This window comes from Eublepharis macularius, chromosome 7 (assembly GCF_028583425.1).
Source record: "Eublepharis macularius isolate TG4126 chromosome 7, MPM_Emac_v1.0, whole genome shotgun sequence".
Lineage (NCBI taxonomy): Eukaryota > Metazoa > Chordata > Lepidosauria > Squamata > Eublepharidae > Eublepharis > Eublepharis macularius.
In genome coordinates, this window is record NC_072796.1 from 123,955,067 (window position 1) to 123,982,352 (window position 27,286).

A 27,286-nucleotide genomic window follows, 5' to 3' on the forward strand; every position below is an offset into this window, starting at 1 on the left:
GTGCCTTCTGCATGGCGGCTGCTTTTGAACACTAGGAACTTCCATAAGTCTAAACACAGTCGCAAAGATTATTTGATGGCATTAGCTGTAGATTCCATATTTCAGTAGTCAGGGTTGGTCTTAGTGATTCTGGGGCTGTGGGCAGAAGTCAAGGGGCCCCAGAATCACTGGGTGCGGTGGGTGGGGCAGTTTCAGGGCAGTGGACTGCAATCAGCTCTAGAGTAGTCGGGGAGCCCTCTCCTCCCAACCTACAGCTGATTGACAGCTGCTGCCTGAGATGGACCCTTGGTGGCGGTGGCGGTGCCTTGGAAGGCAGAGGGGAAGGCAGAGGGGACAGCCGTAGCTGGCAACCAGAGCGGCTTGGCAACTGGCAGCCCTCACACACCCCATCCCCATATGTGGGTCTGGGGCAGTTACTCATCCCATAGCTAAGACCACCTATGTCACCAGTTTTAGAAGATCTAGACTAGCTGCCAGTTCAGTTCTGGGCTTAGTTCAGAGTGCCAAACATTTACCGCCATAAATGACCTGGGAACATGGTGTTTGAGGGACCACCTCTATCTCAACTGGTACATCAGTCCAGAGTTACTTTAGAAACCCTGTTTTCTGTGTGTGGGTGAACAACAGAGGCAGAGCCTTCTCTGCTGGGGCTCCTGTGTATGGAATCCACAGATATTTGCTGGATCGTAAGCGGGTTTACATTCAGACCGCAAGCTAAAATGTTTTTGTTTGGTATCTAACTTCATCTAGCATATTTTTATACCTTTTTAAACTGATGTTCAGAGTGGCATACATGGTATCACTTCAACGACGCCGGTGAGGTTGGCTGAGTGACTGAATGGCACAAGGTTATCTTGTGAACTTAACGGCATAGTAGGGATTTTAACTTGGGTGTTCTGGAGCCTAGTTTAACCACTACTCCATATTACCTCCTAGGTCTTTACTTGCTTGATTTCAGTATTGCATGTGATTTTTTAAAATTTGCCCCTCCCTGTTCCTAGATTGTATTATGCTGGCTCTTATAAACTGTCCTCCTACTGTTGTTTAGTTGTGGCCCATAATTTTATTGCTGGTTTCTGGTCCTCTTCGTTAAGTGATTCTTTTCTCTTTTAATTTGTCTATTGATTAGCAGACACCTTGGGAGCTACGCTGATGAATGCTTCAAATAAATATTATAAAACATGATCTTTTGCTGTGGTTGCTTTTCAGTCCCTCTTTGTGCAATAGGTCTTACTTGTAACCGGGGCTTTTTTTTTTCCAGCTGGAACGCGGTGGAACGGAGTTCCGGAACCTCTTGAAAATGGTCACATGGCTGGTGGCCCCGCCCCCTGATCTCCGCGGAGGGCAATCTAAACTCCCCTCTGTCTGGAGATCAGGGGGCGGGGCCACCAGCCATGTGACCATTTTCTCCGAGGGCAACCCACTGAATTCTACCACCTCTTTTCCCAGAAAAAAAGCCCTGCTTGTAACAGTACGCATAAGATCATAGCCTTGGTTGGGAATAAGTCTAACTAAAATCCCCATTAGGGTGAATCTTATCCCTTCTGTCCTACCACTCCACTGAGCAACATTTATTTATTCAAATATTTATGTCCCACGGTTCCTTTTGGCTCAAGTCTGAGGTCTTCCTCCAGTGTAAGGAGCCTTCCTCCAATTTAAGCGGCTCTCTCATTGGAAGAAGAGCTGCTTAAGCTGGAGAAAGACTTCTTCAAGGATGGTTGGATCTACTCCATTGGAACTTATTTCTAAGTAAAAACGGTTAGGCTCAGGTTATAAGCATGTTTCCTGAAATAGGTACCTTGCAGGTGCATTTTTAAATAGGACAGCCCCCTCTCTTTTTTTTGTAAACTGGCACTGTCTCTCTACCTTTAATATAAACCCGCCACACAGAAATTTGGCAGGTAAAGCTTTTTTCCTGGCATGTCATTAAGTGGTGGAAAAAGCTTAACCTGTTAATCTCCGTGCCAGGAAAAAAATTCAGCTACTAGATTTCTGTATGTCAGACTGTTGTTAAAGGGGCAAGAGGAGAAAAACTGGAGCTGTTGGTTCAGGGGAGGAAGTATTTATAGCTGTGAAACCCAATGAAATCATGGGATTAATTGCTGCAACATGTTGGTGGTCCCTGGTTTAGGTGTGTGTGTTTTAATGGAGTAGTTTAGCAGTCTAAATCCATTAAAGTCAATGGGCTTAGAAGGCTGTAACTAGGATTGCACTATAATTCGTGAAGAACCAAGGTCACTGAAGGCTGTTTGCCATGTCCCCCTAAATAGAAGACAAGTTGTTTACAGCCATGTTAGTCCAAAAGTAAAACTTATTAAGCCCCAAACACCATTGATGTAGTTCCTTTATTAGAACCATCTCCATGACCCAGAACAGTGTGCAAGATTTTGAGTTTTCCAGGATTCTTCATCAGGCAAGATGTTACACAATAAAAAAAGAGGAAAGAAACCGATATTTCAAGTCAGCAGTGATCTGAAGACCCTCTTGTGCCAGAATGTGGTGCGAGTTCTGGCAGGAAAAAGAAAATTCAGGTTGGTGCTGGCTAGCAGGCATAAAAGCAAGAGGCAATAAAACAATTAAACTCCATAGCATCAGATCCCGTTGATGTTTGTAATCACTTTGCCTTATCCATCCAGACTTGTCCCGCTTCAGAAGAAAGTTATATGTTCAGAACTGTTATATGTTTGAGCACTGGATGCAGGAGACAATATTTGGCACTGAAACCCGGCTGCCATGGGTCTTGATCTGGTACGGCCTCCAACACAGCTCTGGGAGAGGGACATCAACTGGACCAGATAACATGACAAAGCCATTTTCAATTGATTCCTTTCTGCTATAACATTGCACACACCACACACCTCAAGCAACTTTTATAACACTGGGCCAAAGAACGGATCCTTTCTCTTTGTCTATTATCTGACCACTGCAGCTTCCTCTTATCTGGTCTTCTTTTGATGTACCTCAACGCCCTCACCTCTGTCTAGGGCTCCCAGGTCCCCCAGTGGGGGCAAGGGATCCTCCACCCTCCGCCCCCCCTCCACCACCCACCTGGCCAGTGGGGGGGGGATGTTGGGGGAACAGGCCTCTCGGGATGGTGCAACAATGTCACTCCTGGGAGAGACATCATTGTACCGCCCCAGGAGCACTCTCATGCTTTGCAGCGGGCCAATTTGACCACCAAATTGGCTTGCTGTGAAGCATGGAAGCATACCCAGGGCCCTGCATGATGACATCATTTCCTGGAAGTGACATCATCGTGTCACCCTGGGACTTCAAAAAAGTGCTGAGTCTCTCCTCCCAGTAGGAGGATAAGGCAATCTTACTTCTATCTAGCACTCTACTGCCAAAACCATTCATCTCTTTCATCATTCTGACCATGTGCAATGTCCTCTTGAAAGTTCTTTCAGCTCTTAGAGTCAGCACCAACCACCTAAGAACGTAAGAATAGTCCAGCGGTCCTTCTATCTAGCATCCTGTTGGAGGGCCAACAACAGGGAATAGAAGGCTGAGTCTTTCCCTGAGGTTGTCTCCTGGCACTGGTGTTCAGAGGTTCACCTCGCCTCAAAACTCCCTTTTCCCATGAAGACTTGTCACACTTCCTCCATCCCCTCCCCTATGGAAACTAAACCTAGGAAGAACTACATATCCTTCCCCTGTTTATCCCTGCATTCATTCCCCCTCCTCTTCTGTTGCCTCCCGTTTCAATTTTTAGATTGTAAACCCCACAGGGCAAGGACTGGTGGCCTGCTCTGTCAATTGTTATTCAATTCAATGCTGTTCATATCAATTTTAGAGTGTTTTTAATGTGTATAATGTACTCCTTGCTTCCCTAATAATTTGCGAATTAGGCCTGGAGAAAATCGTTCTGTTGGTTGAATAGAAGTGTAATGTGTAAAAATGGACAGCTGAAGCTTTTATTGGTAAATAACATTCATTAAGCCAGAGAGCCAAACTACAAGAGATGCCTGACACGTGGAAGACACACGTCAGTTTCCTGCAAGTTTCCACAGGAAATATAGTGAGAATGAACCTCTGTCAGGGAGAAGAGGGAACATCTCCTCTCTCGCTGGCAGAGGTTCCTTCTCACTACATTTCCCATGGAAACTTGTGGGAAACTGACGCGTGTCCTCCACATGTCAGCTGTCTCTTGTAGTTTAGCTCTGAGTTAAAAGGTGGTGGGGGTGGAAAGTGCCATTAAGTCATAGCTGACTTATGGCGATCCCTGCTGGGGTTTTCAAGGCAAGAGACTAACACAGGAGGTTTGCCATTGCCTGTGTTGGAGGTCTCCCATCCAATTACTAACCAATGCCAACCCTGTTTAGCTTCTGAAATCTGATGAGATTGGGCTTGCCTGGGCTATCCAGATCCAAGTGTGTTAAAGGGATATGACTTTTTTTTATCCAAGCAGTTGGCAGCCCTGTTCATTGCTTCCCTAAAGAGTCTAGAGTCATCCATCTTACCTGTTTGCTACGAAGAGCTTCACTTGCTTGTTTCTAGCACACCAAAGTATTTCTAAAGACCCTGGGGCTTTTTTTCTGGCCAGCTGGCAGCCCTACCCAGAATAGAGCTGCCAACCAGTCAGGGATTCCCTGTCTTCCAATCGGTCTAACCACTAAATTGAGCTGAAGGCATATGATACTGTAATGATGTTGAGGCAAAGCAGGAGTACGAACTTGGATGGGAGACTGATAGGGAACCCTACACATGCCTTTTTGAATGTTCTAGAGATGGGCAGTAATAAAGGCATGTTTTGGCAGCTCTGAAAATCCAGCTCATCAGTGTTTATTTGTCTCTGTTCTGGTAGCAGGCAAACAAGACATGGGCAAGAGATCCTTTGCTCTGACTAGGGGGCTGGCAAGCCTATATTTGAGTTTCATTTAGTTAACTTCATGTATATCCCACCTTTCTCCTCAAATGGGGACCCAAAGAGGCTCAGAACAAAACAAAGTACAATAATACAGAAAAAAAGACATGAGAAGAGGGGAAAGCTTTTAAATATAGAGCATATCCCCCCTTTTTTCACTGTCCCAAGAGATTGTCCTGCTGGCTTTAACCTACAACTCTTAGACTAAAACACGTTGGGGTTGTGCCCCACTTCAAGGTACCCTCAGGCCATAACTAGGAGAAAGGTGTTACAAGCTGGCAGCTGTCTTCCCACAATTCCTCCTCCTGCTCAGTGTAATACTTGTGCTTGCCTTTGATTGTAAGTACAGAGCCATGGATGGCAGCTATTCCAGCTTAATAGAACTTGAGTTTTTAAAAAAGTGTCATCTGGAATGTATGTCGTGTGCCTGAGAAAGTTTTGTGCTCCCTAATTCTGCTTACAGACATCTGTTCTACATTCCCCTGAGTGGGCTGCAACCAGGGAGCATATGCACACAGGCAAATATTTCTTACATGTGGCTACTATGTGAAGAGCACAACTGCTAGGCAGATGTGCAGATGAAAGCATTGTCCTTCCTTTCCTTATATTTTCTGTAGCCGGTTATGATGAACCTCCCTTCACTCCCCTACTCTGAGGCAGATTTCCCCTCCAAAATCTAAGTTTGCCTGCTTTGGCTGAGCAGCCTCAAGTAGCGTGTCTTTAGCTGTGGTTTTAAAGTGTCCCATGCTGAGAAATTGTTATACTTTTGGCTTTAGCCCAGCGCAGGAACTTAATGTGTGGAAATGCAGGATCCCTCTTCTGTGTGTACGAAATGGCACTGAAGGCTGAACAATGTTCAAAAGAAATAGAAACTTTATTTTACAGGAATAAGGGCAGGACTCATTTTGAGGGGGAACGCAGTTCCAGCAGTTCCCCAAAGAGGTCACATGTCATGTGGCCCCGCCCACCTGACTCTTGGCCATTTTGGGCCCATTTCAGCCTGGATTGGGGCCGAAATGGCCTGGATCAGGCCTCTGACAGGTGGTGGGTCACTCTCTCACTCAGCAGTGGCCCGATCCTGACCATTTTGGGCCCCTTTTTGGCCATTTTCAGCCCCTTTTTGCCATTTTGGGCCCAATTTCGGCCCTGAACGGCCAGGATTGGGTCCAAAACAGCTAGGATAGGTGATGTCAGGGGGTGTGGCATATGCAAATCAGTTATGCTCATGACACACTTCTGGTGATGGCAAGGGGTGTGGCATATGCTAATGAGTTCCTCCAGCTCTTTTTCTATGAAATGACCCCTGAATAAGGGTAGTCGGGAACAAAAGTGCTGAGGTAAAACTTGCTGGTAGAACAAAATACTCTTTAAGTTTCAGGCAAAACATTTTCATTTAAGCTTAGTTTCAGTGTTCCTAGTTCTTATTAGTGAGAGGTGTTAGGTTCAGTACTTCAATTTCAGTAACAATGTTTCTTCACAGAGTTCTCATTTTAAACTTAGGTTTCCAGACATTAGTTCAACACAGTTCTCCCTTTACAACAGACCTGGGGTCCTCCTTAGAGCCAAACCCTCTTCTAGACACTGGGCAGGAATTATTCCTTTTCACCTAAGAAGACATGATCCTATCCACTTGGTTTGAATGGGAGTCTCCACTTAACTACCCACTCATTCCGCTAATAACACATGCCCAGCCCTATCTTGGTTGTGTAAATGGGTTTCAGCTTGTGCTGGCTTTGACACTTGAAATTTCTTTACTAGAATTATTCCTCAAAACAAAAGTGTTGGGCTGGGACTGCACTTGTGGCTCATCAATGGCTGCAAATGTCATGATAGGCGTAACAAGGCCTCACCAAGATCAGACAAGTGAAAAACTGTTGGAGATACAGGAACAGCTGGCCTCAGCCCAGGAGGTGAATGCTGATAACCTCAACTGGTGGAAAGAGCTCTTGGAAATCTTGCTTCCAGTACTGGCATTCATTTTGATTGCAGTAATTGTCATCTTATTGTTGGTCCTTCATGGGTATCTAAGCAGATCCAGTTCAACATCAGATTTGCCTGGCATCGAGGATATAGCCTCTCCAATAGACAAATCTACTTCAACATCAGATTTGCCTGGTGTCAGGGATATAGCCTCTCCAATAAACAGATCCACTTCAACATCAGATTTGCCTGTCATCGAGGATATAGCCTCTCCAATAGATAAATCAGCTGATCAGCTTCCAGGCTGCTGTGGTGTTTCTCCAAAGCCCAGGAAAAAAAAGCATTCTGGGCAAAATAAGGACACATTGCCAAATAAAAATGGCCTTTTCTGCATCAAGTGAGAGGATTAAATATTCAACCTGCTGCTGTAAGTGAAATAAATTTCACCCTGATGACATCATCCCAGACCATGATTTGAGACTTCCGGTTTGGGATTCATGGAGGTCTAACGCAGCTCCATTCGCGGAGCTGACCGGACTGCCGTTTTAACCGGCCGGAGGGGTGAAAATAGCCCGCGGCCGACTGCTCTCAGGCGGGGAGCAGGCAAAGAACGCTCAAGACCCTAGGGTGAGTTAGATCTCGGACGAGGGGGGGCTCTACCCAACGAGTCTCCCCCCCGATCCTTGAGGTCCCACCTTGCGACGGGTCGGCTATAATCTCTGCGGCAGTTTTGGGGCCAATTCGGCTGGCATAAGACCTACATACCCAAGCTTCGATTGGGGAAGGAAGCTGAGAGGAGAATTTAAGATCGAAACAGCGATTACAACCCGAGAAAGGTGAAGAGAAGGTAAAGATCGCTATCTTTTGAAACGGGACAGATTGACAAAAACAGAGAGGAAAGAAAGTAGATTTTTAAACTGCAACAGACTAGTGAAAAGGAGGTGAAGACTCGGCAGGAGTTGTATTTTAAAAGAGACTAAGTTTAAAGAAGTTATTACAGAAATCGGACTATTGTTTTGAATACCTGTGGTTTTGGAGCTGTGGGAAAAAGACACCATCGCGAGACCTGTTGTGGGAAGACGGGAGACAGGAAGTGCGTAACAACAATAGAGTGGCTGGAGAGAAGCGGCCCTTGCCGAAGGACAGGAAGTAGGGAATCGCCATTTTTGAAAGGGGAAGGGTCGCGGCTTCAGCGGAAGAGGAAGTAGGCCATTTTGGATTACAATAACATAGAGAAACCATAGAGAAAAGACGCCCGACATTTTGGACACTTTAAAATTTAATTTTGGCAAAGATCGGGACATTTGAAAAAAGAAAAACGTTTAATTATACGCCACGGAGTTAAGGAAGAGAGCAGATTCGTGGGAGCGAGCTAAAGCAAGCCCCACGATGTCGAAAAAAGAGTGGCAATCGGCAATAGAAAATCTGGATAAAAATCTGGACAAAAAACTTGTAGACATGATTAAAGAACTTAAAGACACGAAATTGGAGCTTATTAAGGAGGTTAAAGAGGTCACACAGACAGTAAAGTCGGAGCTGTCAGAAGTGAAAAAAGGTATGGAAACGATTAGTAGTGAATTACAAGGAACGCAGCAGAGAGTTAAAACAGTAGAAGACGCGATGGAGAATTTAATAGACACGCAACAAACAGAGATGAGACTGGTGAAGGGGAGGATGTCAGTTGCAGAAACTAAACACATGGAGAAGCAGCTTCGTTTTCGTGGTCTGCCAGAAGTGGAAGGGAAGTCAGCGCAAGAACAGATGACTGAGGTGTTGGCTGAGTACCTGGGGAAGGAGGAGGAGGAAGTTGTGGCTATCCTAGATGTGGCGTACCGTGTGAACTCGAGAATTGCAACCCAGAGGAAACTACCAAGGGATGTGATTGTGCAGTTTACAACTAGAAACATGAAAGAGAGGATTGTGACAAAACAGTTTCAAGATCCATTGGAGATTGATGGCAAGACGATCATCATAATGAAGGAACTGCCCAGATCAGTGTTATTGGATCGGAAAAAATATAAAGTGCTAATTCAGACTTTGAAGGACATGAATATCAGGTACAGATGGGAGCTACCGGAAGGAGTGTCCTTTGAGTTTGGAGGGGCAAAAAAACGCATCAGATCTGCGCGGGAGATGGAGCGATTTATTAAGGACAATGAAAAAGACTTACCAACAAAACTATGAATATGGAGTGTAAAGTATTATCTTGGAATGTAAATGGACTTAACTCACCGAATAAGAGGAAAAATATTTTTCATTGGCTACTAAAACAAAAATGTGATATTCTTTGTTTGCAGGAGACCCATATTAGAAAACAGGATGTAAAATACTTAAAATCTGGAAAATTGGGCAAAGAATTTGTAGCGGCCTCCAACAAGAAAAAAAGAGGAGTGGTGTTGTACATAAAAGAGGAGCTGCAGCCAAAATTTGTTATGAGAGATGTGGAAGCTAGATTTGTAGCAGTGGAATGTAATTGGAATTTAAAGAGAGTGTTGGTAGTCGGACTTTATGCACCTAACGGTGCAAAGGAAAGCTTCTTTGAGGATTTAAGGAAGCATTTAGACGATCTTGCATATGACCAGATAATTCTTGCTGGAGACTTCAATGGAGTGACAGATTTGGAACTAGACAAAAAGACTACAACAGCACAAAAGAAAAGAGGACTATTGCCAAAGCTTTTTTTTGAGTTGATTCAACAAGAGACTCTCGAAGATGTATGGAGGAGAGAATATCCTAAAACCAGACAGTTTACTTTTTATTCTGCAAGGCATCTTACACTATCAAGAATTGATATGATCTGGGCCTCAAAAGACTTAGCGTTATGGACTAAGGAGGTAGAAATAATGCCGATGGTAGGCTCAGATCACAACCCAATTATGTGGAAATTTGGAAAAAGGAGAAAAAGGAAAGCCTGGAGAATAAATGAGGACTTGTTACAGGAAAGAGAGAATATGGAAATATTGAGAAGAGAGACAAAGTTTTTCATACAATACAACGTGAATAAAGAAGTACCAACCAATAAAGTTTGGGATGCGTATAAGGCGGTTGTAAGGGGCATACTAATGGACTTAAATGGTAGAGCAAGGAAAAAGAAAGAGGAGAAAAGACAAGAGATTGAGGAGAAAATAAAAGCCAAAGAAGCACAGTTAAAAAAGAGACCAGGAAAAAAGAAAATATACCAGGAAATTAAAATTCTTCAAGAACAGTTAACAGCAATGAGTAATAAAGAATTGGAGTGGAACCTTAAAAGACTGAATCAAAAAGTGTTTGAGGGTGCTAATAAACCTGGGAAATATTTGGCATGGCAATTGAAGAAGAAAAGGGAAAAGAAAATAATAAATAAAATCTGTGAAGAAAATAAAACGTACTTGGAGCAGACTACCATTAGTAGAGCCTTTTATAAATTTTATGCTAAGCTGTATAATAAAAAAGAAGTAAACAAAGAATCAATAGCATCATATCTGGAGAAAACCAAACTTCCAGAGATCTCGGAAGCTTGGAGAAATAAGTTGAACAGTGAAGTAACTGATGAGGAAATAAGTAAGGCAATACAATCCGCAAATCTAGGAAAGGCGCCAGGGCCAGATGGACTTACGGCTAAATTTTATAAGACAATGGCCAATGAACTGGCACCATTCCTAAAAGAGGTGATGAATGGAGTTTTTAGGGATCAAAGGATTCCAGATACTTGGAGTGAAGCGAATATATCATTGATCCCAAAAGAGGGCCAAGACCTGACCAACGTGAAAAATTACAGACCTATATCACTACTTAACAATGACTATAAAATTTTTGCGAAGATATTGGCGGAGAGATTGAAGGGGTGGCTCTCGGAAGTTATAGAGGAGGAACAAGCAGGCTTTTTGCCAGACAGGCAAATAAGAGACAATTTAAGGACAGTGATCAATGCTATTGAATATTATGACAAGCGTTGTGACAAAGAGGTTGGTTTCTTCTTTGTAGACGCTGAAAAAGCGTTTGACAATTTAAACTGGGACTTTATGTTTGCCACTATGGAAAAGCTACAACTGGGAGAAAGATTTGTCAAAGCAATTAAGGAAATTTATAGAGACCAGACTGCAGCAATTGTAGTGAATGATGAACTGACCAAGAAATTGACGATTAGTAAAGGAACAAGACAAGGTTGCCCGTTATCTCCATTGTTGTTCATTTTAGTATTGGAGATTCTGATGATACAAATACGACAAGATGAGGAAATACGAGGAATAAAAATAAAGGACTATTCATATAAGGTCAGAGCATTTGCAGATGACATAATGTTAATTGTAGAAGACCCACTGGAGAACATGCCAAAAATGATAGATAAGATCAAGGAGTTTGGAGACTTGGCAGGTTTCTTCATTAACAAAAAGAAGTCAAAGATATTATGCAAAAACATGACTAAGCAGAAACAACAATTGTTAATGGAAACAACGGATTGTGAAGTAACCAGTAAGGTGAAATACTTGGGAGTTGAGCTGACTGCAAAAAATATAGATTTGTTCAAGAATAATTATGAAAAATTATGGACTCAGATAGAGAGAGACTTGATCAAATGGAATAGATTGAACTTGTCATGGTTGGGCAGGATTGCAGCAGTTAAGATGAATGTGTTACCAAGAGTAATGTTTTTGCTACAGACAATACCAATCATCAGAGACTCTAAACAATTTGAAAAATGGCAGAGGAAAATATCAGATTTTGTGTGGGCAGGCAAGAAGCCTCGAGTGAAAGTAAAAGTTTTACAAGATGCAAAGGAAAGAGGCGGAATGCAACTGCCCAACCTGAGACTTTATCATGATGCAATCTGCCTAGTTTGGCTAAAAGAGTGGATGACATTAAAGAATAAGAAACTACTAGCCCTAGAGGGATATAAAAAATTTTTTGGATGGCACGCATACCTATGGCATGACAAAGTGAAGGTCAACTCGATGTTCCTGCATCATTTTGTAAGGAGAAGTTTATATACAATCTGGAAGAAGTACAGAATTTATCTACAAGAAGGAACCCCTTTGTGGGTGGTTCCATATGAGGTGATAGACCCGAGAGCTGTTGACAATGAACAACAATGTTTAACGTACAAAGAAATAACTAAAATTGAAGTATCTAAACTTAGAATAAAGACGCAAGAGGAACTATCACCTAACTATGATTGGTTCCAGTATAGACAGATTAGAGATTTATACAATTCGGACTTTGCAAAAGGGGGCATACGAACAGAGAACTCGGAACTAGAGCAGACCCTTCTTAAAGAAGACAAGAAAAGAATATCTAAGGTATACCAAGTACTGTTGAAATGGTATACTGAGGATGAGACAGTTAAAACACAGATGGTGAAATGGGCTATAAATTTCAATAAAGAAATAACAATGGAGGCATGGGAATACTTGTGGAAAACTACAATGAAGATAACGACTTGTACTAATATTAAAGAGAACATTTACAAAATGATTTATCGTTGGTACATGACACCAAAGAAGATTGCGCTAGGGAATTCGAATACTTCTAATAAATGCTGGAAATGTAAGAAACATGAGGGCTCCCTCTACCACATGTGGTGGTCGTGTGAGGTAGCTAGGCAGTACTGGGGGGAAATAATAAGAGAAATGAGTGAAATTTTACAGTTTCAAATAAATAAGAACCCAGAACTCCTGCTACTAAACTTGGGAATGGAGGGAATTCCAGCCCATCATAGGACGTTGATATTTTATATGACAGCAGCAGCTAGACTTTTGTATGCGCAAAAATGGAAAGTACAAGAAGTGCCAACTATTGAAGATTGGATCTACAAATTGCTGTATATGGCTGAAATGGACAAGATGACAAGAAAACTGAGAGATCTGGACTCAGGGCAGTTTAACACGGACTGGGAGAAGCTGAAACAATATTTGGAGAAGAAATGGGAGGTGGGAGGAAAACTGTGGCAGTTTGAGAACTACTGAAGTATAATAAAAGTATAAAAGAGAGGGGTGACTTTACCGGGGGAGGAAGAGAAATGTGAATTTATAAGCAGTTAGATTAATAGATTGATATATATATAGACATGTATAGGTTAACTGATAGAACATTGATAGAGAATAATTAATGATAAGGTTTAAACATGAGGATTGAGTAACTAACAATATTTTCTTTCTTTGATAAGATTTATATGCACCAAACTGAATGTACAGAAGAGTTAAATTGACTGACTATGTGATGAGCTATATAGAATTACCATAAAAAGATGAAATGAGTAATATATAGAGAACAAATCAAATTGTTTGATTTGTTTGATTTAAATGTGGGAAATTTTTATGGTTTATGATATATAGGTTCACGATATATAGAAATATTTAAAACTGGAAAATGGGATAAATTGTTTATCCAAAGACGTACAGTTTGGGTGTATAATAAGTAAAGGAGTTAAAGATGTACTGCTTAATATAATGGAGAATGTATATCTGTTTTAGACAGAGGAATTTAATAGAAGTAAGGGAAAAGGGACAGAGGGGGGGAAAGCTGTTGGAAGTCAACAAAAGGGGGGGAAAGGGAGGGGGTTAGAAATGAAAAATTTGGGGAAAATTGAATGTAATGTAAAAATAATAATATTCTAACCCAATAAAAAACTTTTCAAAAAAAAAAAATCCCAGACCATGATTTGTGGAGAGTCGCCATTGTCATTGAAGCTGAAATATTCATCTAACTCTTCATATTTTCTCTGAGAAAGATTGATTTAATAAAAGAAACTTTCAATTTTTTAAAAAAGTGTTACAGTTAGGGCAACGGAGATCCTTTCCCTTACTTCAGAGGGGTAGCTGCCTGACCCTTCTTGTCAGACTGTCTCCACACTCGGCTCTCAACTAAAAATCCTGTCAGCACCAACTGTCATTCTGAAGCTGATTCTGACTAGCCAAACCGAGAGATGGGGGAACAGACTCTCAATCAAGCGCTCATTCCAGGCAGTTATTAACTCCTTCCCTTCCACCTCTGAGGACTGCACTATGGAAACCTTTCTTTAAATTGCATTCCGTCACACCATTCTTCACACTGTGAAATGTACCAATCCTGTCTAACTGCCAAGAGTACTTTACAGTAGCTGCTGGTACAGCAGAATGCATCTCACCTGTCCTAAGTGTATTTCGTGCATCTGTGGTCTAGCCAAAAAAAATTACATGTGAAAAAAATGGGTTAAATGGTTGCTGTTGAAAGTTTCAGATAGCTGAACAAAATAGAATTAGCACTACATGTTCTAACAGTTTTACCTGGATGGTGTTCCTTGGTGCATAATTTAAAATTGTTCATTGCAGTGTTTAATTTATTTATTTAAAATATTTATATTTTGCCTTTCCGTAGTGTATCTATGCTGGTCCCTTTCTGGTCCCTTTCACTGTGAGGAACAATTCATGTCTATAGAGCTTCCTGTTCATAAATTTTTGCACAAGTCCAGCCTTTTCAATCCATTCCAGTCTCTGGACACCTCAAGATTTGGACACATTGGGTTGGATTCTGATGGTCCCTTCTATTAGTGGAGGAACTTTCCTTTTTCTTTTATTCTTAAGGTCTTAATGACCTTAGACGGTCACTGATTCATAAATCTTGAGCAGCAGAAAATACGTATTCCATATCTTTTTTGGATGTGAGGGCTAAAAGGACTGAAACATGTTTTGCAATTGCTAAGGTAAGTCTAGATTCCATATTGATAAGCAAAAGAGCCAGGGTTTCTGGACTATCAAAGGGACGGATGGTTAATGAAAGGCTTAATATAATAATCCCTTACATTTTCGAAGAACCTATGTTCAAGCAGGGCTTGACAGGATTATCAGTCCTATTCAGGCCACAAGGGCAAATTCTGTTGGAGTAGGGCCTGTTAAAAAAATCTCCCCTGTAAAACCATTTTAGGTATAATATTCAATCTTGCAAACAAGAAAGCTCTGCAGTATTGTGGGATGGTACTTATGCAGTATTGCGGGATGGTGGAGGAACTTACATCTGACAGAAGAAGGCTTCCCTGATGCAGGAGTCTTCAACTGAGTAAAGCACACCTGCTAGTATTCAGCAGGATCTTGCCCACCAGATAGGATTTTGCTTGACAGTGAGGAATATTTTAAAGACACGACAAACACATATTACAGCTGCTGTTCTATGTAGTGTGGCTAGCAAAGCTTCTTTAAAGCCCTGATTGACTTGGGGAATCAAAAATGGTTCCAGGTGATTGTCGCAATCATTCCTATTCCCTTCCCATAGAATCCATTTGGCCCCTTGGCTTACAGGGAAACTCAGGGGCAGTGTAGGAAGATGATTGGACCAGAGCACAAGTGGGCAAATCAGAGTGAGCACAGCCAAATGCAAGTGTGTGTGTACACGATGTGATTTACAGGAGGAGCCTGCTGAGGGAAGTGTGTCTACTCTGAGATGGCAGCCAAGCATTCATTTTCCCTGCCACCATTGCTTCCGTAATTGAAGAACTTTTATATCAAGGTTCTGTTGAAGTAGACTCAGAAAATGTAGGGGATTGCTGTGACTTCTTTCTCCAGGCAGAATCATTTGTACTGCTGTGGCCTAGATTTGGCTCGTCAGGTCATCCTCAGAATGGGGTCTGAGTCCAGTCTGGCTGTAAGAGCTTGGATAAGTTTTCAGAGATGAGGCAAGTTACTTGGGAGTTTGATGCTTACAACATCTATATTTGACCTCTGCGTGTCTTGGTTTATAGTGCTCTGCTAAGCTCTAGAAAATGTGAATGCTTCTTTAAAGCGGGAGAGGCAGGACCAGGAGCCTTGAAAGAAACAGAAAGGAACCCCCGTCTTGGTGGTGAGAGCCAGTGTGGTGTAGCAGTTAGGGTGTTAGGCTAAGATCTGGGTGACATGGTTTCAGATCCCCACAGTTCCGTGCAAACTCACTGGGTGCCCTTGGACTAGTCACACGTTCTTAGCCCAACTTACTGTGATGGGCTGCCCTTTTAAAAAGCTTAGACATGCTGTACAAACAGCTGAAGGACTATTTGAAGGACTTCTCAGAAACAGAGAGCCTTGAGTGACAGGCCACTCCAAGGAATCTGATGGGGTAGCATGAGCTGAACAGAGAAAGACTTCTGAACTGGATGCTGGGGAGAAGGGAGTCTGATTTCAGCCCTGGCTGAGAAGCGCCGAGTACTGGCAGTTTGGGAACTCAGCCCTGAAGGAGAGCAGTTTAACACAGAAAGGAAAACTGGGAGAAAGCTGCCAAGGAAGTTTGGGAAGTAGGCACAGACTCCCATTCGGACCAAAGAAAGGGAATAGATCTTCTAGTGAGAGGAGAATTTCTCCACCCAGTCAAATTGGGAGTTAGCTCTGAAGAGTGAAGAGATCCCTGGTCTGGTATGATTAGAAACTGCCTTTGGAGATCATAAGAATCAGTTAAATACTCAAGATGGGTACTGGTCAATGTTCCCTCTAAGCTTTGCAGTGTTGTGAGCTAAAAATCTACTTTGTGAGCCGAAACAACAACTTTCATTAAAGTTTTGAGTGCACCTCCTTTTTTAAAAAAAATTGCAATCGAATCATTTTTATTACAATTAAAACAATTTAACAATAAAAGCCATTAGGTGAAAGGGCCACAAAAATCAGAGTATACTTCTGTATAAAAATGGATATGTCCATCCTGATTACAAAGGGATAGTTGTATTAGTCTCTTGCTGCAAAATAAAGCAGACACGCAATGGCACCTTAAAGACTAGCACGTTTATTTCAAGATGAGCTTTTGTGAGTCAATGCTTACTTCTCCAGCCTCCTTCTGCACCAAGGCCAAGTTAAATGATGCCTTCACCATGGTGGCGGCTGAGGCGCTACCTCCTCTCCTCCGCTCTCTGGGGCTGAGGGGATCCTAGCGATTTCAGGCTGCATGGGGTCAGGCCAGACCCGATCACTCAGCTCTGCTCTGTTCCCCAGCTAGAGAGCCAGCAGTGGCTGGAGGTGCTCTCTGGCACCACCCTGGGGGCAAAACAAGCCACAGCCAGGAAGGGAGCAGAGAAGTGGGATGAGGCTCGATCCCTGCTCCTTCCCTATAGGGCCCACATGCAGATGCTGGCTGAGTGGGAGGGCGGGGCCGCCTGAGGGTTAGTATCTGTGAGCTACATCTGAGAAGCTGTGAGCGGAGGAGTCAGAATCTGTGAGCGATTGCTCACATGCTCACATTAGCGGGAACACTGGTACTGGTGTTTCAAGAGAAGGGCTTTGGGTACTGGAAAGAGAGTACCAGTCTTCTTAAAACCAAAAGAGTAAGATAATACTAAAAGAAAGTGTACTACAGTGATTGGGAAAACACTGGAACAAAAGCCTCCCAACATAAAGATTTAAGTAACTGTGAAGAGCTTAAAAAATTCTCATTGGTCTGAAACATAAGAACTAAAGTCTGTACTAATTTTACCTCAGGGTTATCTATACTGAGTTACCTCAGAAATTTTCAATGCCTGATTTCTCCTGACCTTTCCGCTCAATATTAAATAAAATATTTTGTTATTAGTGAATTTCAAAATTCCATGAGTGCCATTTAAGTTGGTTAAAACAAAGGGAATAGAAAGGGGGAATTTCATACCTACCTAAATGGAGATCGTGCACTGCCCCAAATTGAGGAAAGGCAAGATGAAAATGTGATAGAGGTTTTGATGTATTATAATTAAAATATATTCACTGCTTTTGTTTTTTTCTAAAGTACGTGGCATTTTATTTGAGAAGTAACTAACAAATACCTTAAAACAACAAACAAAGAGACTGGTATAACTTTTAAGAGTTGCACCAGAGAAAGAGTTCCATGGTGTAGTTCAAACTGTAAAACTTGAGGGGGTTCTTGTGCCTTTAAAAGTTCCAGAGAAACAAAGGCTGAATTTTTGCCTATGGCACAGCTGCTAAAATTCACAGATCTCCCCCCTCCCCAGTCAGAAAAAAAAAAGCATTTTTCATCTAGGATGCCAAAATTTCTTGAGTGCTGCTTGTTGCTCCCTGAGGGAACAAGTTTCACTCCTGTAAGGAATCAATTCCTAGAGTCACTACCAACTATAAAGTATTTGGTAGTCAAGATAGAATATAAAATCCTGAAAGCCCTTACTATCAGACAGTTAATGCTTACTATTCATTTCTCCGTTTCCTACTAATGCAGTGCATACTAGTAGTTAGAAAGTCAGACAAAGATCTGGGAAACCCAAGTTCAAATCCCCACTCAACTATGAGGCTCACTGAGTAATTTGGGGCAATTTGCTATCAACCTGACTTACCTCACAGATGCGTGAGGAGAACCATGTATGGAGGCTACTTGGAGGAAAGGTTGGATAAATATATTTGACGTTGTTTTATTGACTCTTACAGCTATCACTATGTCAGTTTTAAAGGAAGCAACTACAGGACTTGGGTTCAAAATACATGAATTCATTCAAAATAGAGTTTTGAAAATGTGTAATTTTTATGACTCAAATGTCAGGTAACACAGATATAGCATAAACATTTTAGGTCAGCCATACTATTTGTCCTGGAGACAATATATGTGGGTTCTAAATTAGCTTCAAAATATCGTTAGTGAAAGCTTCACAAGTAACCCATTCAAATGACAGCAGGAAAACTATTAGCTGAAATAGTAATTTGCCAACATTTTGTCTTGACCGTATGTGTTTGGCTTCTGTATTTCTGGACCCTCTGCTATTTTCCCCCATATTCATAATGCCTGAAAACTGAACGACTGTGAATGACCTCTATATCCATAGGCCTGGTTCAGAGGTTTTATATACCACAACAGGTTTATATTAGAGTTACCAACTATGGGGCGGGGGGGGAGGGGGAGAATGCCCAGCTTCTACATCTTTAACAGCATGTTTGGAAGTCAGCTTCTATGTTTCGAAATCAGCTTCTATGTCTTTAACAGCATGTTTGGAAATCATCACATGCTTACTTCACAACATTAGGGTAAGCATTATCACCAGCTAATATATGCATGTTCTTCACGCAGAGGCCCATACATGCAGCCGCATGATTCTTCTTCCTCAAAAAAGGAAAGGAAAGGAGGTCACACAAATGAACTAGATGAACCATTGGTCTGATTCAGATGGGGTGGCCAGGTCCCCCTGCCCTCCTGGTGGGACGGCGGACCTGGCACTCACCTTTCTTGTTAACTTTTCACGCATGCTTGATGTCACTGTGCCGCTCCGGGAGTGCAGCCAGAAGGCCTGTTCCCCTGCCTCCCCCTCCTGCTGGCCAAGTGAGTGGGGGGGGGGGCGAGAGAGTGGGAGTGGAGGATCTGAGAGCCAGTTTGGTGAATGGTTAAGAGTGACAGAACTGTAATCTGGAGAAACAGCTTTGATTCCCCACTCCTCCACTTGAAGCCAGCTGGGTGACCTTGAGTCAGTCACAGCTCTCTCCGAGCTCTCTCAGCCCCACCCACCTCACAGGACGATTGTTGTGGGGATAATAATAACATACTTTGTAAACCACTCTGAGTGGATGTTAAGTTGCCCTGAAGGGTGGTATATAAATCAAATGTTATTATTATTGTTTTTCTCTCTTTCCAAACATGTGTTTGACCCATGTATAACAAAGTAGCCACAGCAAATGCCTTAAAACAGACATCTTGTATTTGCAACTGAATGTAGCCAAGATGATGTTTTTCAAATCTTGCTACTCCCCATTGAAATGGTGTCCCCCACTGATAAAATTTGTATTTACAGATCTCTTGATACTACGCGTTTCCAGCTGCAAGGATGAAGATCCATCACCCATTCAAGACACTGAGCTGGTTCTCCTTTGTCTCCATAGCAGCCACAGTTCAATTAATTAACCAGGTCCAGGCCCAAGGTAATTTTTCATTCCCTCTAAGAAATGAATATATTTCGCTCAGGCTCTCTGATGTGCAGATGTGGGCTCTGGTTTTCTCATATTCAGTCCACCCCTTCTCATTGAAAAATTGATCCAGCATTTTTCAGGCCAACTACAGCCCTTCCAATTTAGCACAGGTTTCAAGGTACAGGTCTGTGTTTTGTATAGCCTGCACTGTCATTTTGAGGTGCTTGTGGACCTTTGCTTCATAATACAGGTGTAGATCATGCTGCGTTTAACATATATCTTCAGGACTGCTCATGCTTCTGTTTTCTAGCCCCCCATTTCAATAACTGACCATCTCTCTTTGCCTTCATAACAGCTGGCTTAACTCGTAACAGATTTAACAAGACTGTGTGCTTTCTGGCTGATAGTTACAGAAGTTTGAAACCGTGTGGAAAGACCAGGTTTACTTTCACTTGTTTTTTTCTCAACACTCCTCTTCACTTGGAAAGAGTGTTTAAGGGAAGTTCTGTCCCGCTTCATAACTTTCCCATATGTGTTACCTAAAACTTTCTTTCTACTTCAGTGCAGTATCCCTGGTGAAAAGAAGGTATGGATGGTTCCAGCTGCTTTCTCTTGTTATTGTCCCCCTGCCTTGACCTCAGCCATATATGGGGGTTGCCTTTAGTTTACTGTTGACTCTTTTTGGTTTTAACAGCAGAGAAGACATGCAGCTTGCATAAGTAGGAAAATGATTTATGTTGTGTAGCTAGCTAGCTATCAGTTGCCCCAATGTCCGCTGTCATTACCTCTTGCAAGTGATCAACTAACACAAGACTGCAGTTTGTACCTGTTATTGGTACAAGAGTCGCCACGGTATATTTTATTCATGGGCTGATTCTCACATTTGTCTTTCAGGTCTGTTATTTGAACAGTGATATTGTTATTTACTACCTACAAGGACAGGAGGCTGGACATTCCAACACTATTTAAAACTATAGATATCTGCCCTAGTTTGCTGCTGCTTCCTGCCCTCCACTGCCCCATAGCACTCTGGTCTGCCACTGCGACAATATCTTGTCAAGTTTGCGATCTGCTTCCGGCCATGTTGGGGAGTCTTAAGAGCACACGTAGCTGTTCATGGGTGCAGTATATAAATAAACATGGCACGCAGCTCTGTTTGTTTATATACAGTGCCCATTTTGACATCTGGCAATGTGGCAGTTACAATCTCCCTAGACTGAGAACAGTATGGGGCAGAGTGTGTTACCTAGGTCAAAAGAGGCTAGGAATCTTCAATGAAAGATGTAGGTTCAAATCTCTAGCAGGAGGGCCTATTAAAATATTCCTAACCAGATAACTATAATAATAACTTTCTAATGTACATCATCTGTTTCAGGGGCCCCAACCTTTTTGAGCTTGTGGGTACCTTTGGAATTTTGACACAAGGTGATGGGCACAATTGTAGAATGGCTGCCATGGGAGGCAGAGCCAACTACAAAATGGCTGCTGCAGGAGGTAGAGCCCCCCACGTCCATACATAGGAAGCCTGAGTGCAGGAGAGAGGAAGGGTAGTTTTAAAAAATATACTGGGAAACAGGAGTCAAAGAGAATAAAATCAACATTGTGGTGGCAGCTGCCACTGAAGCTTTTTAAAAAATATGCAAAGCCGAACAGATCTCCAATGGCCAATGATATCTGCTGGTCAAAAGCACATACCCACTTTCTAAAAACACTTGGCGGGCACCATGGTACCTATGGGGACCATGTCGGGAACCCCCAATCTATTTCTAAGTGCGATTCTCAGCTGTGGGCTTTACAGCTCAACTCTATGTATGTTTACACAGAAGAAAGTTCCACTTAGTTCACAGGGGCTTGCTCCCATGGGACTTGCTCCCAAGATAGGATTGTAATTTTGCAAAGATAGCCTGTCCCTGCCCACTAGTTTGCATTCTGAAAAAGACAAAGCATAATAGGAAAGAGGAGGGATGAGAAGCAGAAAGGAATGTATCATGGGAGAGCCTAGCATGACTTGCAAGTAGACATGGGCATGAGCTGAAAAAAACCAAACCACCTGATCTGTGATTCATTGCTATTCCACGAACCAGGAACCACGAACTTCCACGAAATTTAACCAGTTCACGAATCGGTTTGTGGTTCATAGTTCGTGGAATTCAAACACCCAGCGCCAGCTTCTGAAGCCGGTGCGGGGTGTTTGAAACTGACAGCCCCCTTCTCCTGTCACCCCAAAATGGCAGGAGTACAGGGCTGTCAGTTTCACACATGATCAGTGGCACCAGCCTGTCTGGCTTTACAAACCGCTGACAACTTGCACAAACCAGGTCAAAAAAGTCATGGACTTCGTGGAAAACATGGTCCCACAAACCGCATTTTCACAAACCACGAATTGGCCTGGTTCATGCTTTTTTTGCTTCGTATTGTGATTCGTGCCCACCTCTACTTGCAAGCAGTTAGTTGCTTGATGTTTTCTAAACTATTTGCCAATCAAACAGAGTTTAAGCAGAGCTGTTATGTTAACATGCAGTGAAGTCCATTTTTATCAAGGCAACTGTTAACCTCAGGTTTGCATCTTGCATGTTTCAGACCATCTTTCCATGTCCATGTCAAGAATTATGTTTCTGGAGTGCTAACAATTATACAATTATCCAAGAGTTATCTGTATAAGAGAGAGCCTCAGACTTGTCTCTAGCCAACTTTTGTATGAATGAATAACACTGCTGCTGGCCATTCATTTCCCGTGAAACTGCTTAACAAGCTTGAGTGACTGATACTTTTTTTGCCCACTAACTTGACTGAATTTGGACTGATTTCTGTTTCTTTTTGAAAGAAGTGAGATTTTGTTCCACAGGCTATACAGGTGTCCCACAGAAATAAAGATTTCCTCTCCAGGTTGGTGACTCTGAAGTCATTCCCATCAATATCTTGTTGTTTGTCCAAGAGTTAGATTTTTAAAAAAACTTTCTCTAGTTGTATGTATTTTCTTGTGCGTAACCAGTCTTTGCATAACTAATTCTAAGTGAAATATCTGCCCATTGGGTCCCATATGTTGCGAATTATCAGCATGGAAATTGGTTGGCTTTGTTCTCTCCCCCAATTTGAATACACATGAATATTTAGTGAAGATCATCTAGTTATATAAAGACTCTTCCGCACAATTCCTCTAGCCTGTTGTGTTGTAGCTTTCCAGTATGTACGGGCACATCTGAGCAACTGTGTATTTCTGTTCCTATCCATGTTGAATGAGGGAATGGTTTAGTGGTTGTGGAACTGTGCCTTGTTTGGTGATGGCTACTTACTAGTGATCTCAGTACTCTGTTTCTTTGGAAGACAAAGCCCAGAGCTCAGCTACCATCGATATGTTCAGTTCCCAACAATTACCAATTAAAGGATTTGTGGTAGCAAATGCTGACCTCTGCTTGAGATTTTGGAGAGTTGTGGCCAACTAGAGAAGGCTACATTGGTCTACGTGGACCAGTGTTGTGGCCAAGTACAAGTCTGCTTCATATATTTCTTGGATAGAAAGGGAGTCCTACACACACTTGCGTGCAAAAAAAAAATCCAGATGAAACATGTCATTCTAAGCAGTTACACCTTGACTTAAAAGTACTTAGAAGGGTAGAGCTCTGCCTAGGATGGCACTGCAAGTAAGCCTCTCTATAATTTTAAATTTTAGTTTCCCTGCAACTGAAATCTAGAGCTAATCATCATAGAACATAGAAATATAGAGTTGGATGGGTCTCCAAGGGTCATCTAGTTCACCCACCTACACAATGCAGGAAATTCCCACTGTCCCCAGTGACCCCTGCTGTATGCCCAGAGGAAGGCAAAAAAACATCTGGGATCCTTAGCTAATATGACCTAAAGAAAAATTCCTTCCTGATCCCAAAGTGGCGATCGGCATTACCCTGGGCATATAAGAAAAGGCCACGAGAGCTTAGCACGGGCTCATCCCTTCAGTTTATCCTCTCATTTCCTTCCATTTGACCTGACAAATATTTTGAAAGTTGTATTCCTGACCATTGTGTTCCTTTTCTGTGAGTTTTTAAAAGAAATCTTTTTGTATTCATTCTTGTTTGACAAAAACCATTGTTTATCGCTTACATCGCAATCCGATTTTTAAAAACCAGATTTTAATGTTTTCATAAATCCGTGTGTGTCATTCAGACTGTCAGCTTCATTCTGGCCTGCTTCATTCTGTCCCTGACCTACACATTAATCTTGAGAATGAATTTCAAACGGCCTCTTGTCATTCCTGTCAGCCTGTTTTCAGAAGTACCAACTTGGTGTTGCCCACTCTGGCATCGGAAATTCCTGGAGATTTGGGAATGGTGCCTGCGGAGGACAAAGTGTGGAAACATCAGCAGGAATGTGATTCCTATAGTATGCCATAGAATTGGTCCTTTGAAGTGTCCATTTCCTCCTAATCTCTGTAGTCTGTAGAACAGTTATAATTCTGACAGAACTCTGGGCCCCACCTTGAGATTGGTAACCTTACTAACAGTTCCATCCTATGAAGAGTTCCATCCTTCTAAGGGCCAAGCTACAAGTGACAAATGACACTTGAACGGCAAGTGGGTCGAGTGGCGGGCAAGTGAACAGGGAGAAATACACTTGCCGTTCAAGTGTCATTCGTCACTTGTAGCTTGGCCCTAAGTCGATCCTAAACAGTTCTATTAAGAATCTTACTCAAGTCTACGCAATGGATTGTGTGGTCAGTTTCAGTAGCTCGCTTAGCATATTTCAAATTTCACTTTCCCCTGTGTCATAACAAGGGCCACATTTTCAAAGAATTATGGTGGTTGTTAGTGTATCTTTCTGTATTGTCCAAAATTCTCTTTCTCTGATGATGCTTGAGGGTGAGGATAACATCTTTTAGATTCAGCTTAGAATACAGAAGACCTGAGCGATATTAACAAGGATTGCATCCATACATCTTGGGACAGAGTTTCCCTACTTTTTTCCATAGAGAAATCCCTATATTAATTTTTCAAATCCCAAGGAACCCCTACCTATGAAAATGTTTACAGGCCAGAAAAAGTTGATGGCAGGAAGCACCATTAAATGACTGCTAAATTATTGTCAAGAAATTTTACTTGGAAAGAGTTGTTACCAGTTTATATCATAAGAAAAATAGTTAAGCTTTTTTCTTGTCTTTTTTGTTTTAGCTAATCTTTTTTCCCAACTATCAAAATATCAAATCAAAATATACTTAAATATCAAAATAAAGTTCACTTCCAAAGTTAATATAAGGCTTACTTTCAGTGTAATATTTGGCTTGCATATTTGGAATTTTTCATGGTATTTCAAATTATTTATTTATTTATTTATTTATTCCACAGTTTCTCTAGAAATAGTGTTCCCAGGTTCCTATACTCTCCTGGTGGGAGGAGGGACCTGAGACTTACTTCTCTTGATGTCCTCATGCACACAGTCCCAGAGAGGTGTGATGATATCATTTCTGGGAAGTTACATCATCACGCCAGCCATGGGTGTGCTCCCATGCTTTGCGTGGGGCTAATTGTGGCCTGCTTGGGGCCAAAGTTGGCCCCAGAAAAGCATGGGAGCTTGCCAGCGGCTGGTGTGATGTTGTGCCCTGCTGGGAACGCATCCGGTGCATGCTTCCCTGTGTTGTCTGCTGGTGGCAGATGAATCTCTGGGGGTTTGCCACCCCCTGCCGATCACCGGCAACAGAGCAAACCCCGAGGAGATTGCCCTCCACTGGTGGACAACTGGGAATCCTATACAGAACCTCCAACGATGTCATGTGGAACCCTGATTGGGAAACACTGTCCTAGAATACAGCAAGCATTCACAACTTTATCATCTTAGGTTCACTGGAAAAACCCATGAAACAGATCGACTCATAAATGTTTTAAATAAATCAAGAAATAGTACGTACAACTAGGGTTGCCGGCTCTGACTTCAGAAAATTTTGGAGGTTTAGGAGCAAAGTCTGTGGAGGGCTGAATTTGGGGAAGAGAAGAAGCTCAGCAGGGATGTGATTGCAATAGAGTCCGTCCTCTGAAGCTGCTGTTTCCTCCCAGGGAACTGGTGTCCACTGCTAGGAGATCAGTTGCAATTCTGGGGAAAGTCTGAGCCCTACCGGAAGACTGGTAACTAGACATGAGCACGAACAGCATTAAGAACAGAAAAAAACCACGAACAGCTCAATCTGCTGTTTGTGAACAAGCTGTTCGTGAGGCCCCATCCGAAACAAACAGGTGGTCGTTGCAAGCCTTGTTTGTTGCCTTTGGCAGCCATTCGGCAAGCCAGACAGTTTGGCACCTGCTGCAATCAATCCCCTTGGCAACCAGAGGGAGGGACTGAACTCTGTCTGAACTCCTTCTGGCTTTCCTTCTGGCTTTATCCCTTCAAAGTACTTCCAGCAGAGAGTCCCATTTTTGCCACTGTGAAGAGAAAATGACAGCCAACAGAGAGACCCGTGGATCATGCCTTTTCCCGGGGTGCAATCTCTCTGAAACTTGGGGGGGTCTTCAGAGGACAGTGAGGACTATGTCCCCTGCAACTTTGGTGGGTAATGGAAATTGGGAAGGTCAGTTTGTAACCCCTCAAACTAGCTGCCAGCAGACACTTTTTTTTGGCCAGGACAGGGCCCTTTAAACTATCAGCTGGCAGGCAGCAGGGGGGATTCCCTCCTGCCACCTGCCAGCTGATAGTTTAAAGGGATCTTTAAAGGGCCAGGTAAGTGGGTTTGAGGGGAGGGGGGGCTAAGTGGGGGGGTTGGGGGTGGGGGTGGTTCTGGCACCCACGAACAATGAACATGTCCGGGAACAGTTCATGTTCGTCCATGTTCGTTGTTCGTTGTTTGTGGATGGCAATGAACGACGAACAGGGTGTTCGGGGTTTTTTTTCCATTTGTGCCCATGTCTACTGGTAACCCTGATTACAGTGCTTACCGAGGCCTCGTTTTGAACTGCAGTGTGCTGAAATGAACAGAAATCAAACAATAATGGATGGCTGCATATTTAAGAAATTTCCAGATGTTTAGGAATTTCCAGGCCCATTACAAAATAGAGGGGGGGCAGAGGAGTCATATTTTCTCTGCGTAAAACAAACACCTTAATGAAAATGTGAAAAAACGGCACAGCAGGGAATCTTCTTTTACTTGTTATGCTTTTTAAAATCCTGTTATGTTATTCTTTTTTTATTTTGTTTGACTCAAATGAAATTTTAACATAAAGCCTTAAAAAAAAAAGACATCCCCTGCCTAGGGCTGCCAGCACTGGCTTGGGAAATTCCTGGAGATTGAAAAATGTGTCTAGGCAGGGCAGAATTCCAGAAAGGGCAGTACCATGTGTTATTTCTACAATTTTGAATTCTCCTTGAAAGCAAAATAGTGGTGCCCAACTTAACAAAAATTCCATTTGGCATGGTAGTTCTGCTTGCAAGAAAGACGGCAAATAGAGGGACGTGATAAATGTAGTGAAGTTGTTCTATACTATACTACTTCAATGTGCAGATAGGCACTTATGTGCTTGAACGCTGTCCCTTAGCAAAAAATAGTATATTGGATTCCGACTGGATGTTTCCGCAACGATTCCTGCACATGGAGCACAGCACTTTTCCCCCATTTCTCCAGCCCATGGCATCATGAAATGCCCCCTGAAAGTCTGTTCCTGGTGTCCTTTCTGCCCCAGGAGCTGAATGGAAGGAGTGGGATTTTGAGCTGCCATTGGAAAGGGGATGTGGGGAAAATCACTCTCCA

The 27,286-nt window shown here is 42.5% G+C and overlaps 1 protein-coding gene across 2 annotated transcripts in view; it reads left to right on the forward strand.

Moving 5' to 3' along the window:
- Positions 1 to 27,286, forward strand: part of COL14A1 (collagen type XIV alpha 1 chain) — a 193,169-nt gene that overhangs the window by 2,512 nt on the left and 163,371 nt on the right. For both annotated transcript variants that reach the window (XM_054985560.1, XM_054985561.1), the window contains exon 2: positions 19,449 to 19,575. In XM_054985560.1, the coding sequence (XP_054841535.1) occupies positions 19,482 to 19,575 (94 nt within the window). In that variant the 5' untranslated portion in view covers positions 19,449 to 19,481. The remainder of the gene's footprint in view (positions 1 to 19,448; positions 19,576 to 27,286) is intronic.